Below are 12,742 nucleotides of genomic sequence, written 5' to 3'. Positions count from 1 at the left end.
ATAGGAGAATAGTTAAGTGGGACAAGGAGATGAGCTAGGAGGGTTTTCTGATGCAGGATTTCAAAGTTCAGCTCCTGGCTTTAAATCCATGGGACACTGCTGGCTGGAGCCAGGAGAGGGCAGCATTACCTGTCATCTGGGAAATTACCGCAGAAATACCTTTGGGTAGTCAAACCAGCCAGCCAAAGTCAATATTGATGATTAAGGCAGCTGCAGCTGCAAAGCAGTAGGAGAGAAAAGAGAGGCAGGGGAGAGGCTGCCAAACCTGTTTGAGCTCAAGGCCGGCCCCACTTGCCTCAGGCTTCTCCCAGAGGGGAGATCTTTGTGGGGCAGATACTCTGGCAATTACTGGCCAGCTCAGAAGTAGGACTGCTTTGACCTCCCTTCCACCGATAGAAGAAATCCTGTGTGCAGATTCTGAAGGTCACCCATGGAGAACTCCCTGCTCCCATACACACACAGAAACTCATGGCATCAGTCTACATCCTCATAGGATGTTACAATTCAAGTGAGCAAGCACCAAATATATCCCCTCTCTAGGGAGGAGAGATAGGCCTTCCCCTAGGGAGGGGAAAACCCACAGAAGAGGAAGCACGAGAGGAAACCACTAACTGCTAGTTTCCAGCGTCTCTCTTCTCCCCTCCTCCCCCTTTCCTCAAGCTGCAAGCCTTGTTTTGCTCCTCAGTCCTCACACATCACCATATTTTTCTGGATCTGGAGGTCTCGGACGGTAGTGAAAAAGAGAAGAGGTGGTGGGACAAAAGAGAGATTTGAGATGTGGAGGCTGGAATACATCCAGTTTGGAGGACATGTTCTTGGGCTATTTTTTTTTTTTTTTAGTATATCATAGTTTGACGAGAAGCTCCAAAATCAAGGCTATTGACCAGTTAGAGCAAAGAGAGTCCTAGGAAATCAAACTGCTTTGACCTCCCTTCCTCAGATAAGTGTCCCCAAAAAGGCCACTCATACCATTCTGTTTGATCTTTGCTTCCCCATTACCCTTAAGAGCAGTGCAGCTCTGTTCTAGGACCACAGTAACCCCACCTTTCCACCCCATCGCTTAGGCAACTTGTCAGTGAGAAAAGAGCAAGGTGCACAGGAAGAGGCCCCCATATATCAGATGTCTGGGGCAGAAGTGGAAGCATTAAATCTCACCAGGCTAAGCAGCAGCAATGACATGCCCCCCTCCCTTCCGTACCAGGCCACTTAGCTCTGCGCCCCGTTTCCCTAGCACAAGGCCTGGTTGTCTCCCTTCCATCCCTGCCCTACCTTTCACCACTCTTCCCCCAACTCCAGCTTCCATTCCAAGTTCCCCTCTCGATCCATAAGCCCAACAACCCAGAATGTGGACTACAGTCCAGAAGAAACGAAGAAAAAAAGAGCAATCGACGACCTTGCGGTTCTAAAATTCCCTCTCCGTGCCCACGTGGAAATGTCCGAGCTGCTGGTATCACGTTTCTTGTGTGAGAGTGAGGTGGGAGTGTCCTCTGGCTGATGAAGCAAGGAAACTGAGGCAGAAAAACAGTCCTGTGTTCAAGGGGACTGGCTGAGAAACAAGGTTTCCCGGCTTCCCTCCCCTTAGCATCCCATCCCCACCCTCTGGAAGACCCGAGGTTCTGCCCACCCGACCCACTCCCCAGCCGTCGAGTCCCGCCCCCTCCAGCCGCCTCCCCAGGTTCGGGGCGGGGCCGGTCGGTGAGTCAGCTGCGCCCCGATCTTGCCCGGGAGGGGATAGAGCTGGAGGTACTGAACTGGTGGGGAGCCCACGTCTGGAGTGAAGGGGTCCGATCGGTCCTGTGTTGAGCCAAATAGAGAGCTTGAGGTCTGGGTGGAGAGCCCCGGCCTCAGAGACCCGCCTTCCCGGCCTCAGCCCCTCCCAGTTCCCCCCGCTCCGGCCGCTTCCTGGAGCTCTCGCTACCATGGCTGAGGAGCAACCGCAGGTCGAGTTGTTCGTGAAGGTAAGTACCTCTCCCTCCTAGGCCACCCTCCAAATTCCTGGAAGGCGACTCTCACCTTTCCCCAACGCCAGCCTTATTCCCTAATCCCGTTTCTCCTTGACCCCCAGCCCCACGAGCAATCTTAGGTGTGGAAGTAGCCCCCCCCCCCAGCTGGCCTTCCCCCCCTCAGGGGAAGAGCATTGATTTGTGTGCAGGGAATAAGAATTCTAGCTCAACCCGGAAAAGTTTGTAGAAATGAAGTTTCCAGCAGCCTAAAGGACAGGAAAGTAGAGAAAAGGGGGCACTCAGGAGTGGAGATTGGCCGCGGCGGGGGTGGCCGAGGCAAGCTGTTTAAAGGGACCTGGAGAGAAGCAGTCTTGACACAGAAGACTTCACATCTTGTAAAGAAACATGAAGACATCATGGCATTCGACCCTACACCACAATCAGAGAATGAGGGGAGACTGGGAGGCGTGGGTGTGTGGGTGTGTGTAGTAGGGAGGTTTCCAGGAAGAGGGTGTGGTGAGGGAGGCCTGGGGTGGGAGGGGGTCATTTGGGAAGACCTGTGAGGTGGAAGCCCAGAGGAGAGTGGGCTGGAGAGGTGATGGAGGGGATAAGGCATATCCAGCAACTTGAGCAAGCAGAGCAAAGGAGGTGATGAGAGGGGAGCTGTGGCTACCACAGGGCTGGGGGGTGAGGGTGGGGGGTAAGGGTGGGGGGCAGGAGACAGAGTGCTGGAAGTTGGGGATTGTAGAAGCAGAGGAAAAAGCTGCCCTGGCTCTCTCCCCTCTGTGGGTGAGATCTGGAGTGGTGGTCCCCTTGGTATTTCGGGTGTTACAGGCTCAGACAGACTTTGCCATTTCTGCTGTTCCCCTCCCACTAATTGCTGTTTTGTGCCCCCTCCCTCATCTCTGCACCCCTCGCTGGCTCCCTCTGGGCCGCCATCTGGTGCACTTCTCTGCACCCTTCACTTTCCTGACCAATATGTCCACTTCCTCCCTTTTGTTCAACCCAGCTTTGTGTGTTCCTGCCAGTCTTTCCCTCTCCATTATGCTGGCACTACTTGGGCAGCCATTCCCACTCCCTGGTCCCTGCCCAGTGAAGTCCAGCCAGGCCGGGTCCACCCCCTTAGGTGTGGTCCCCATCTCACTTTCACACTGGCCTTAAGGGCTATTTTTTACTCCTGGGTGAGGCTGCACTGCAGCCTCTGACCCTACATCCTGTGTGAGGAGGGGACTCTGGAGCCAGGGCAGTTGTGCTGAGACCCCAGCTGTCCAGGCTTGGGGAAGAGGGAGTGGCCTTGGCTGCCCGGCAGCAGCCTCACAGGTCCCTGCCCCCACTCCTTGCCAGGAAGGAAGTTCCTGGGGCTGGAGGGAGACTTTACGAGATGAATCGAGATGAATCACCTTCCGCCTAGGGGGGAGGTATCCCTCAGGGGATGAGATCACCACCTGCCAATTAGAAGGTGCCCCCCTTGGGTAGTCCACATCTCTAGGGCCAGGCTTTGAGCCCCTTAACTCTCCCATCTAGCTGCCAGAAACAGCTTGGCTGGAGGCATACAGAAAACCAGAACTCTGGCTTCCAAACCCTGCCCACCGGCTTGTCCCCATATTCTTCTCCCCATATTCTTCTCCCCTACAACTTTGCCTTCATCAAATACCTTCCTAGGGACCGTCTCATGGGTTGATGTGAAAAGTGAGTTTTTGCATGTAGTAAAGTGCTGAGAATAGTATATAGAAAGCTACATTACTGTTAGTTTTCCCTCTTCTAGGGGCCAGATCCTCCAAGTTTTCCAGAACTCTTTGCCCTCCTCCTACCTGTCCTCCACTCTCTCGAAAGTCAGAAGCAGATCTTTATAGAAAAGATTGCTGTCCATCTATGCTAGGTGCTAAGTGTGGCCCAGCTCCAGGGTAGAGAGCCCAGTTTGGTGAGAGATAGGTGAGTGTCACCAGGCAGAAAACAGCCAGGTCTGGGAGCCGGAGTGCAGAGAATGAATGGCCTGGGGTAGAGGTGGGTGCACCAGACCTAACCTTGGGTTGGGGGTTGCCTTTCAGGCTGGCAGTGATGGAGCAAAGATTGGGAACTGCCCCTTCTCTCAGAGACTGTTCATGGTGCTCTGGCTCAAGGGAGTCACCTTCAATGTCACCACGGTAGACACCAAAAGGTGGGTCCACTTCTGTTCCTCTAAACAGAAGTGTGTGTGTATTCAGATACACAAACACACACACACACACACCCCTGAACTTAGCATCCCGATGAATCTTTCCTCTCCACCCGGAACCCTTTTGTCTTCTCACATCCTTCCATCTTCCTTTTCTCTGGGGTTCTCTGACCCCCTTTCCTTGTCCTGATGCGTGGCCTCTTCTCCAGGCGAACCGAGACTGTCCGGAAGCTGTGCCCAGGAGGGCAGCTTCCATTCCTGCTATACGGCAATGAAGTGCATACTGACACCAACAAGATTGAGGAATTTCTGGAGGCAGTGCTGTCCCCGCCCAAGTATGGGGGCACTCGGGAAGGGGAGGAGACACCTGGGAGACTGGGAAAGAGGAAGGTTGAAGATGTGAAAAATAGGTAGTGGGGGGATTGCACTGTTACTGAGGCCGCTCCCTGGAAGATACCTCATCCTGTTTCTTTCATTGGCTCTCAGGTACCCCAAGCTGGCAGCTCTGAACCCTGAATCCAACACAGCTGGGCTGGACATATTTGCCAAATTTTCTGCTTACATCAAGAATTCAAACCCAGCACTCAATGACAGTGAGTCTTGTGGGTTGGAAGCCTGGGCCCCAGGAGGAATGGAAAACATCCAGGAACTGGGAGATGAGATAATAGGGGTACCTGAAAATTTACGTATCAGGGAGATGGAGCAGATACTGGCACAACTGCGCCATCCTCTGCTGGTTGTTGCAGCAAACACCATCTTTCCTTGCATTCTCTTTGGTGGTGAATTTTTAAGCTTTGCTCATTTGCTCCCTAGCCTTTCTTGCCCCACTGAAAACATTAGCTGGATTGACTATGGGCCTATTTCTGGCTAAATAAGGTTGTGCTTAAGAACAGTAATTCTAGATCCAGGCTACCTAGTGCAAATGCTACCAGCTGTGTGGCTCTGGGCTGTTCATTTAACTTCTCTGTAAATCCGTTTCCAGATCTATGAAATGAGGATAATAAATACCTAGTTCATGGGTTGATAGGAGAATTAAGTGAGTGTTTTTTGTATGTAACGTGCTTAGCGTAAAACATAGAAAATGCATTAGTGTTAGCTGTTACCATTTTAGACCAGCTTCACCATTGGAATTCGCAGCTCCCAACTCCCCTCAGCTGTATCAATCTGATGTTTTTGCCAATTTTCCTTTCTTGCACAGATCTGGAGAAGGGGCTCCTGAAAGCGCTGAAAATTTTAGACAATTATTTGACATCCCCCCTCCCAGATGAAGTAGATGAGACCAGTGCTGAGGATGAGGGCATCTCTCAGAGGAAGTTTCTGGATGGCAATGAGCTCACTCTGGCTGACTGCAACCTATTGCCAAAGCTCCACATAGTACAGGTGGGTGGTCATTGTGGAGAGGGTGACTGTTGGGGTGGCGCTTTTTTTTTTTTTAGAAAAGGAGATTTATTTTTATAAGAACTGGGGTGTAGACCAGAGGTGTGGAGGGGGGTGCGAGTATTCACCACAGACAGAGTGGGGAGCAGAACAGGCGGATCTACTGAAATGCACTGCTGAGGGGGGACAGTGGGCGAGACAGGAGAGGTCTACTGTACCATGTGGGTCAGCTCCCTGGCCAGCTGTTGAACTCATGCCTCAGTGGGCTGGTGATGATAGCTTGATATCACTGAGACTTTCACCCCTGCGCCACCAGGGGGCCCTGGGGTGGCTCTTTATTTTTTTTTTCTTTTTTGAAGATATATTATTTTTTTTTTATTTATGCATTTAAGAACTGGGCTGTAGGCCAGAGGTGCGGGATGGGTGAGAGAATTCACCAGAGACAGAATGGGGAGCAGAACAGGCTTTAATCCCTGTACCATCAGGGAGGCCCCCTGGGTTGGCTCTATAAGGGGCTCCCACATGGCTTCCCATGACAACCACTCAAAAGGCAGTTTCTTTCTTAGAATGGATTCCACATTGCTACTGGTAATATATATTACCCCATTCATTCTCAGCAGCCATCACTAGCAAAACCACTGTTAGAGAATTACATCCATGACACCAACAGACTGGTGGAGAGCAATACATCTTCCTGTCTTTTTCACTGAATTCCCGGATCAGACAGCAGGCCTTTCCTAAAATCAAGACTAACTCTTTATAGCTTTGGTCTCCACTTCCTCTTATGGAAGATTAAAAACTCTGGTTCCTGTGTTTTTTGTCATAGCCTCAAAACTATGGTTTAATTTGTGAAACATGGGCCCAGTGCCAGCCTGCCAAACTATATATTGAACTATATATGTACTGGGCACTGAAAGTCACAGACATGTGGTGATTGGTCCTTTCTTGCCCTCAAGGGATTTAAATCTAGCCAAAAATATAAAACATTCACATGAAAGTGAATACATGATTAAAAAGCCAAATGAGGGCCTTCCTGGTGGCGCAAGGGGTTAAGCCCCACGCTATGAAGCAATCCGCAGCCTCTGCAGCATGAGTTCGATCCCCAACCAGCCAGGGAGCAACCCACATGGTGCAGTAGATCTCTCCTGTCTCGCCTGCTGCTCCCCTCAACAGTGTATTTTGCTCAGTCTGCCTGTTCTGTTCCCCACTCTGTCTCTGGTGAATCCTCTCACCCTCCACATCTCTGGCCTGTACCCCAGCTCTTGTATGCATAAATAAATAATCTTTTTTAAAAAAAAAGCCAAATGAAGGGGCCTCCCTGGTGGCACAAGGGATTAAGATGCAATCTATGAAGCTGTCCACAGCCACTGCAGCACAAGTTCCAATTCTGGTGTGGCCAGGGAGCTACCCACATGGCACAGCAGACCTCTCCTGACTTGCCCACTGCTACCCTCAGCAGTGTATTTCAGTCAGTCTGCCTGTTCTGCCCCCCACTCTGTCTCTGGTGAATCCTCTCACCCTCCACACCTCTGGCCTGTACCCCAGTTCTTGTATACATAAATATATAAATCTTTTAAAAAATAAAAAGCCAAATGAAAAAAGGAAACAACTCACTGTAGAAATTCAAGAGAATTTTTTCAATGCTTTGTGTATCCTATCAAAATCAAAAGGAGAAAGGCAGCCCTATGGAATGGAGGTCTGAAAAGGGGCTGGTTGTAACTGCTGTGAGTAACAGAAATTTAAAAAGATAGATAGGTAGGTAGCTGGCCAGCATTTCAGTAAGTGGAGCGAAAAGATGCAGTCATTACAAGACAGTGAGGAGCTAAGTTGATTGGAAGAAAATGACTGAAGAGAGATGAGAATTATAGGAAGAAGGGCATGGAGGCCCTGGAAAGTCTAGATATTCAATGTACAGACCTGGAAAGAAGAGAAAGCCCAACAGCAGGGAATCAGAGTGGCTCCTAATGTGTTTCTCCTCTCCCTTAGGTGGTATGTAAGAAGTACCGGGGGTTCTCCATCCCTGAGGCCTTCCGGGGAGTACATCGGTACCTGCGCAATGCCTATGCTCGGGAAGAATTTGCCTCCACCTGTCCAGATGATGAGGAAATCGAGCTTGCCTATGAGCAAGTGGCCAAGGCCCTCAAATAAACCCCTCGTTGCTCCCTGACCCCATTCTGGTTTTTCCACAAAGGCTCCATATGCTATCCAATGGACAGACTGCAGAACAGCTTGGAAGCAAGACATGGAGCAATTGTGCTGAGCTGGCTGGGGGTTAGAGGAAAGGATGGGGGTATGGGTGTTTTTATTGTGGGGTGGGGTGGACGTTTCAATAATAAAATACAGAAAGAAAATCTGTTGTTTTTTATACAAAGGGGACTTGAAATGTGGGTAAGTGGAAGGATGGGTCAGTGACCTTGAGCCCCAGGCAGAAGTCAGGAATTTAGAACGGGGGTGTTTGTGATAGGACTGCCAGTTTCAGCGCCGGTCCACCACAGCGCAGTCTTGTCCATGTCGAATTTGCAGCCCAGCCGCCAGGGCCCGCCTGATCCGGGTGGGCCTGGGCAGCATTGCTGGGGCGGGGCGGAGTTCAGAGCAGGGGGAGCTCAGTCCCGGTGGAGTGGGCGCGGCATGGCGAGGCGGAATGGGCGTGGCCTTTTGGACCCCGCCCCGTCCCGCTTAGACAATGCCCGGGAGCCGCCAGACCATCGCGCCCCCGCCCCACTGTAATTCTTGAGCTCGCCTACCCAGGGACCCCTCAAAAGCTAGAGCTCCAGTCCCCTAGGCTTGAAGACTAGGGCTCCTTTCTTCCTCAACTCTGACCTTAGGGGGGTGGGGCCCCAGCCACGATCACAGAACGGCTGGCGTGGGGGTAGCTGCTGGAGGTGAGTCTGGGGTGGAGGTGTCCCCTTGGACCGTGCCGGGGCTGGAGTTTGGGGGTGGGGGCTGGGACCGCACCTGCACTGGACAGAGTGCGGGGAGAAGACATTTGGGTGCGGAGCTGAGTAGGATGGACTTTGGGGGAAGATGGACCGGGAGACCAGGGGACCAGGTTCTGGAGCACTGAGTGGCGTCGCTCCCCGGAACCACGCCCCCCCCCCCACCCCGGTCTACACTGCAGACCTCTCCCAGTCCTCCGGGACACGGTCTGGTTTGTACTGGGTCGCTTTAGGGGCAGCGTGACCGTCCGGGGTGGAGAGAATGTTTAACTCTTTAGACTCTAATTTTCCCCCGTAGCCCCTCTTTCGCTTTCTCATTCGAACACTCCGGACTTGCACCCCCCAGGCCCTGACTCTCCCCAGCTGTTCCCTTCTGTCCCATAACCTCTGTGGGTCCCTCGCCGCACTTCGGGTCCTTACGGCCTCGACCAGCTGAGGGTTAAGGGGGCGGGACAGCTGCATTTTTGGGGAGTGAGCGCATCCTAGCGGCTGCCAAGAGGGGCTCCCGGCAGGGACCTCACGAAGCCCCCGAGCAGGGGCAACAGGTGTTTTAGAGATCAGGGATCCTGGTCTTGTTCTTCGGACTCTCCCTAAAGAAACAGACCCGCCAGGGTGCGGGGTAGAGTAGGGTCTGCAGGAGAGGAAGGTCTGGAGGGGGTGGGGCGCAGTGGGAGGGGCGCCGGGAGATTACTGGAGGAAGACCCGGGTGCTCTTAACCACCCACCCCCCACGCCCTTCTCTGCATGTCTCTTTCTCTGCCTCCCCACTTTCTGTCTCTTCTCCCAGACAGGTGAAGTAAAGAGAAAAACTAAGAAACCAGCGCGGCCGGAGGGGACGTTTGTGTGAATGGGATGGGGACACAGGGGGAGGGGCTGGGCCGCTGCTCCCATGCCCTGATCCGGGGGGTCCCGGAGAGCCTGGCGTCGGGAGAGGGTGGGGGAGCTGGCCTCCCGGCTCTGGACCTGGCCAAAGCTCAGAGGGAGCATGGGGTGCTGGGGGGTAAACTGAGGCAGCGATTAGGGCTGCAGCTGTTAGAACTGCCTCCTGAAGAGTCTCTGCCGCTGGGACCGCTGCTTGGTGACACGGCCGTGATCCAAGGGGACACAGCCCTAATCACGCGGCCCTGGAGCCCCGCCCGCAGGCCGGAGGTGAGTGCCCGGACGCTGGAGGGGTGCGGGGGAGAAAAGCAGACATCCGGCTTTAAGGAAGACTTGGAGGTGAGAATATCTCAACCCGCTTCCTCGTCCGCCCTAAGGTCGATGGAGTTCGAAAAGCCCTCCAGGACCTCGGGCTCCGAATTGTGGAGATGACAGACGAGAACGCGACTCTGGATGGCACTGATGTGCTCTTCACCGGTGAGGCTGGGGTGCCTGCACTCTCGGGGCTTCGCACAGGAAAGCAGGGTTTGGGAGAATGGGCCATCTCGAGCCTTGTTTCCCACTCCCTCCCTCCCTCCCAACCTCTGGCCTCCGGGCTCAGGCCGGGAGTTTTTCGTAGGCCTCTCCAAATGGACCAATCACCGAGGAGCAGAGATCGTGGCCGACACGTTCCGGGTGAGGACCCGGGCCAGCCTTGGTAGGGGATGCGAATTCGGCTGCAGACTCCGCGGCAGACTCCCGGCTGCAGACTGGAGTCGGAAGGGGGGCGCTGAGGAGGGAGAGGCCGAGAGCAGCCTGTGTTTGAGGGTATCCCCTCAACCCTCTTGCGTCCTTACTTTCCTTTCTTCTCCCTAGGACTTCGCGGTCTCCACAGTGCCAGTCTCGAGCCCCTCCCACCTGCGGGGCCTCTGTGGCATGGGGGGACCCCGCACTGTGGTGGCTGGTAGCAGCGACGCTGCACAAAAGGCCGTCAGGGTGAGGAGGGGCGGGGCTCAGCTGGGCAATTCGGGCGGGGCCAGTGAGTGTGGGCGGGGCTTCAGGGTGGGGGTGGGTCCTGGGGAGTAGGGAGATTCAGAGAACTAGCTCCAACCCCTGCCCTCACTGAGCCATCCATCTAGTGTAAAGACAAATGGTTGCTATAGTGCGACCCCATAAAAGGGGTGATTAATATTGTCTTCCTAGTTTCAAGAAGCTCCCCAAAGGTGACATCTAAGCTGTGACATGAAGGATAGATGAAAAGAATAGGTGGGAGAAGGGAAATGGGTTGCAAGTGGAAAGAACTGCATGTGAGTAGAGGTGGGAACTAGTAAAGATTTAAGAAAGCTCTTAGAAGATTGGCTGACACATGGCGAACACTATGCACATGCTGTCATTATGATTCCATAAATGTGGCTCTGTCCCAACCTTTAGTGGTGTTAGGGCAGCGAGACTCCATAGTGGAGAGAGGCTCTGAGGCCTGAGCACTTCCTTCTTCCTTTTCCCCAGGCAATGGCAGTGTTGACAGATCACCCCTATGCCTCCCTGACCCTCCCAGATGATGCAGCTGCTGACTGTCTCTTTCTGCGTCCAGGATTGCCTGGTGTGCCCCCTTTCCTCCTGCACCGTGGAGGTGGGGACCTGCCCAACAGCCAGGAGGTAAGGGGAGGCAGGAGCTCCACCATCACCACCAAGCAGAGAAAGGAGACTCAGGCCTTCTTAGTGGGAGGAAGGAAGAGTACTTTCTCTTGAAACCTGGGTGAGCTGACTGGAAGGGGGACCTAACTGTAGCTTTGGGGTCTTACTCTCCTCTCCCACTCCATGTCCTCCCTGCAGGCATTGCAGAAGCTCTCTGATGTCACCCTGGTACCTGTGTCCTGCTCAGAACTGGAGAAGGCAGGCGCTGGGCTCAGCTCCCTCTGCCTGGTGCTCAGCACACGCCCCCGTAGCTGAGGGCCTAGCCTGGGGGGTCCTGGCTGGCCAGGGGTAGGGTAGCATATGAGCAGAGGGGAAGGAGAGCTAGGTAGAGGATGGTGAATAGGTAATAGTGGGGAGAGGGCCCCAAGATGGAGTGTGGGCATAGTGTAGGAAAAAGGATAGAGACCACTAGGTGAGTCTTCTTCCCCAAAACTAATAAAATAGAACTGATCTTTTAGCGTGGGCTGTGGCTGGTGTCTTACTGGGGCAGAGGGATATGGGCAGGGCTGAAACCTGAGGGTGGCTCTTTTATTCATCAAACTGTCATTAGGCACTAACTGACTCATTGACCAGGCCCATTATAGATGCTGGGGTACAAGATGGACAGGACAGAATTTCTATTGCTGGGAGCATGTTCAGGGCAGAGAATAGAGTAGATGAGTGGATCATATGCTGAATTTAAAGTTAGCACACTAAAGTCAGATGAATCAGTGACTGGTAGATTGCCCATCCACCCTTAGTTTACAGAGGGGAAGAAATAATGCTTTCGAGGATATTCATTTTCATTCACTCATTTACTGAAGCTTAGCCATGATATGAAAGGGGTCAGTCTCCTGATATCAGTGAATTCACAACACAAAAAACTTGTTTATAAATTGAAATACAGGTTGTAATGGAATAATTCACAGGAGGCTATTGTTAGAAATAAGGGGCTCTCTGGGGCACCAAAGTGTATGCCAGTGTGGGCAAAGAGGGTCAGAAATGGTTTTCCAGAAAAGGCTACACTTGAACTGAGTCCTGAGGGTAAATAAGAATTAGCCAGGCAGATGGGGGAAGGGGTGATAGGGGGAGCAGGAAAAGGGTAATCCAGGAGGAAGGAACTGCATTGGGCAAAGGCGTGTTTGGGGCCATAGAGAACTTCACCAAAGGCCAGTGTGCTGTGCGCCTGTGGAGTGCCAGAGATAAGCCGGAGAGAACTGTGAGACCTATCCCCAGACCAAGGTCCATGGGCCTAGAGCTGAAGGCTTAGGAGAGAAATACTGAAGTTCCAAAATACTGGCTGTCAGGAACAGGTGGGCATGTGGAGAGGATCTCTCTGGCCTCAGGGAGGAAGCAAGGGCAGGAAAATGAGGTAGGGCTATGGATAGTCCAGGGAGGAAAGGAAAACTGCAATACATTGAGGTGCAGCACTGAGCATGAAGAAAGGTATGGGTTTGACAGTGACATTAAAACAGGAAGAAATAAAATAAGAAGACAGGACTTTGTTTATTGTGTGGGAGGAAAGAGGTCTGCATGATTCCTGGTTTCTGGCTGAGGCAACTGAGTTGATCAAAAAGAGAAAGCAAAGGAGGATTAAGTGAGTTATTTTAGAGATGACAAATTGTTGGGTTTTGGACATGCTGCGGGCAAAAGTGCCCATGGCCATCCAGATAGGAATGTCCCCAGGACCGTTTGGAAATCCCATATCTGAAAGAACCGGAGAGAATACTGTTTGCAGAGGTGAGGGCTGAGAGCTGGCCATGGATAACAGCTTCCCAGAAGAAGGGGAAAGCAGATAAA

At 52.8% G+C, this 12,742-nt stretch overlaps 2 protein-coding genes across 2 annotated transcripts; both read left to right on the top strand.

Annotated features, from left to right (window-relative positions):
- The first annotated feature begins 1,694 nt into the window (after positions 1–1,694).
- On the top strand, positions 1,695–7,826 carry CLIC1 (chloride intracellular channel 1). The gene is made up of 6 exons (XM_037519418.2): positions 1,695–1,958; positions 3,992–4,101; positions 4,308–4,433; positions 4,585–4,691; positions 5,297–5,478; positions 7,462–7,826. Exons 1-6 carry the CDS (start codon positions 1,920–1,922, stop codon positions 7,621–7,623), a joined length of 726 nt encoding a protein of 241 aa, XP_037375315.1. The 5' UTR covers positions 1,695–1,919; the 3' UTR covers positions 7,624–7,826.
- A 307-nt stretch (positions 7,827–8,133) lies between these two features.
- On the top strand, positions 8,134–11,420 carry DDAH2 (dimethylarginine dimethylaminohydrolase 2). The gene is made up of 7 exons (XM_037519411.1): positions 8,134–8,357; positions 9,198–9,559; positions 9,667–9,766; positions 9,891–9,964; positions 10,145–10,264; positions 10,775–10,924; positions 11,102–11,420. The coding sequence occupies exons 2-7, from the start codon at positions 9,263–9,265 to the stop codon at positions 11,216–11,218; spliced, it is 858 nt and encodes a 285-aa protein (XP_037375308.1). The 5' UTR covers positions 8,134–8,357; positions 9,198–9,262; the 3' UTR covers positions 11,219–11,420.
- Positions 11,421–12,742: the final 1,322 nt, after the last annotated feature.

The sequence above is a fragment of the Talpa occidentalis genome, unplaced genomic scaffold (assembly GCF_014898055.3).
Source record: "Talpa occidentalis isolate TD23 unplaced genomic scaffold, MPIMG_talOcc4v2.1 talOcc4.2, whole genome shotgun sequence".
NCBI classification, from domain to species: domain Eukaryota; kingdom Metazoa; phylum Chordata; class Mammalia; order Eulipotyphla; family Talpidae; genus Talpa; species Talpa occidentalis.
This window is presented reverse-complemented; position numbering and strand designations above follow the sequence as displayed.

What these genes read in the sequence shown, in the direction of transcription:
- CLIC1 (XM_037519418.2), top strand. Translation starts at nt 1,920, where the DNA reads ATGGCTGAGGAGCAACCGCAGGTCGAGTTGTTCGTGAAG. An exon ending in AGGTCGAGTTGTTCGTGAAG is followed by an intron (nt 1,959 to 3,991) that starts GTAAGTACCTCT and finishes GTTGCCTTTCAG; the next exon opens with GCTGGCAGTGATGGAGCAAA. An exon ending in CAAAGCTCCACATAGTACAG is followed by an intron (nt 5,479 to 7,461) that starts GTGGGTGGTCAT and finishes CCTCTCCCTTAG; the next exon opens with GTGGTATGTAAGAAGTACCG.
- DDAH2 (XM_037519411.1), top strand. Translation starts at nt 9,263, where the DNA reads ATGGGGACACAGGGGGAGGGGCTGGGCCGCTGCTCCCATGCCCTGATC. An exon ending in TCGTGGCCGACACGTTCCGG is followed by an intron (nt 9,965 to 10,144) that starts GTGAGGACCCGG and finishes TCTTCTCCCTAG; the next exon opens with GACTTCGCGGTCTCCACAGT. An exon ending in ACCTGCCCAACAGCCAGGAG is followed by an intron (nt 10,925 to 11,101) that starts GTAAGGGGAGGC and finishes TCCTCCCTGCAG; the next exon opens with GCATTGCAGAAGCTCTCTGA.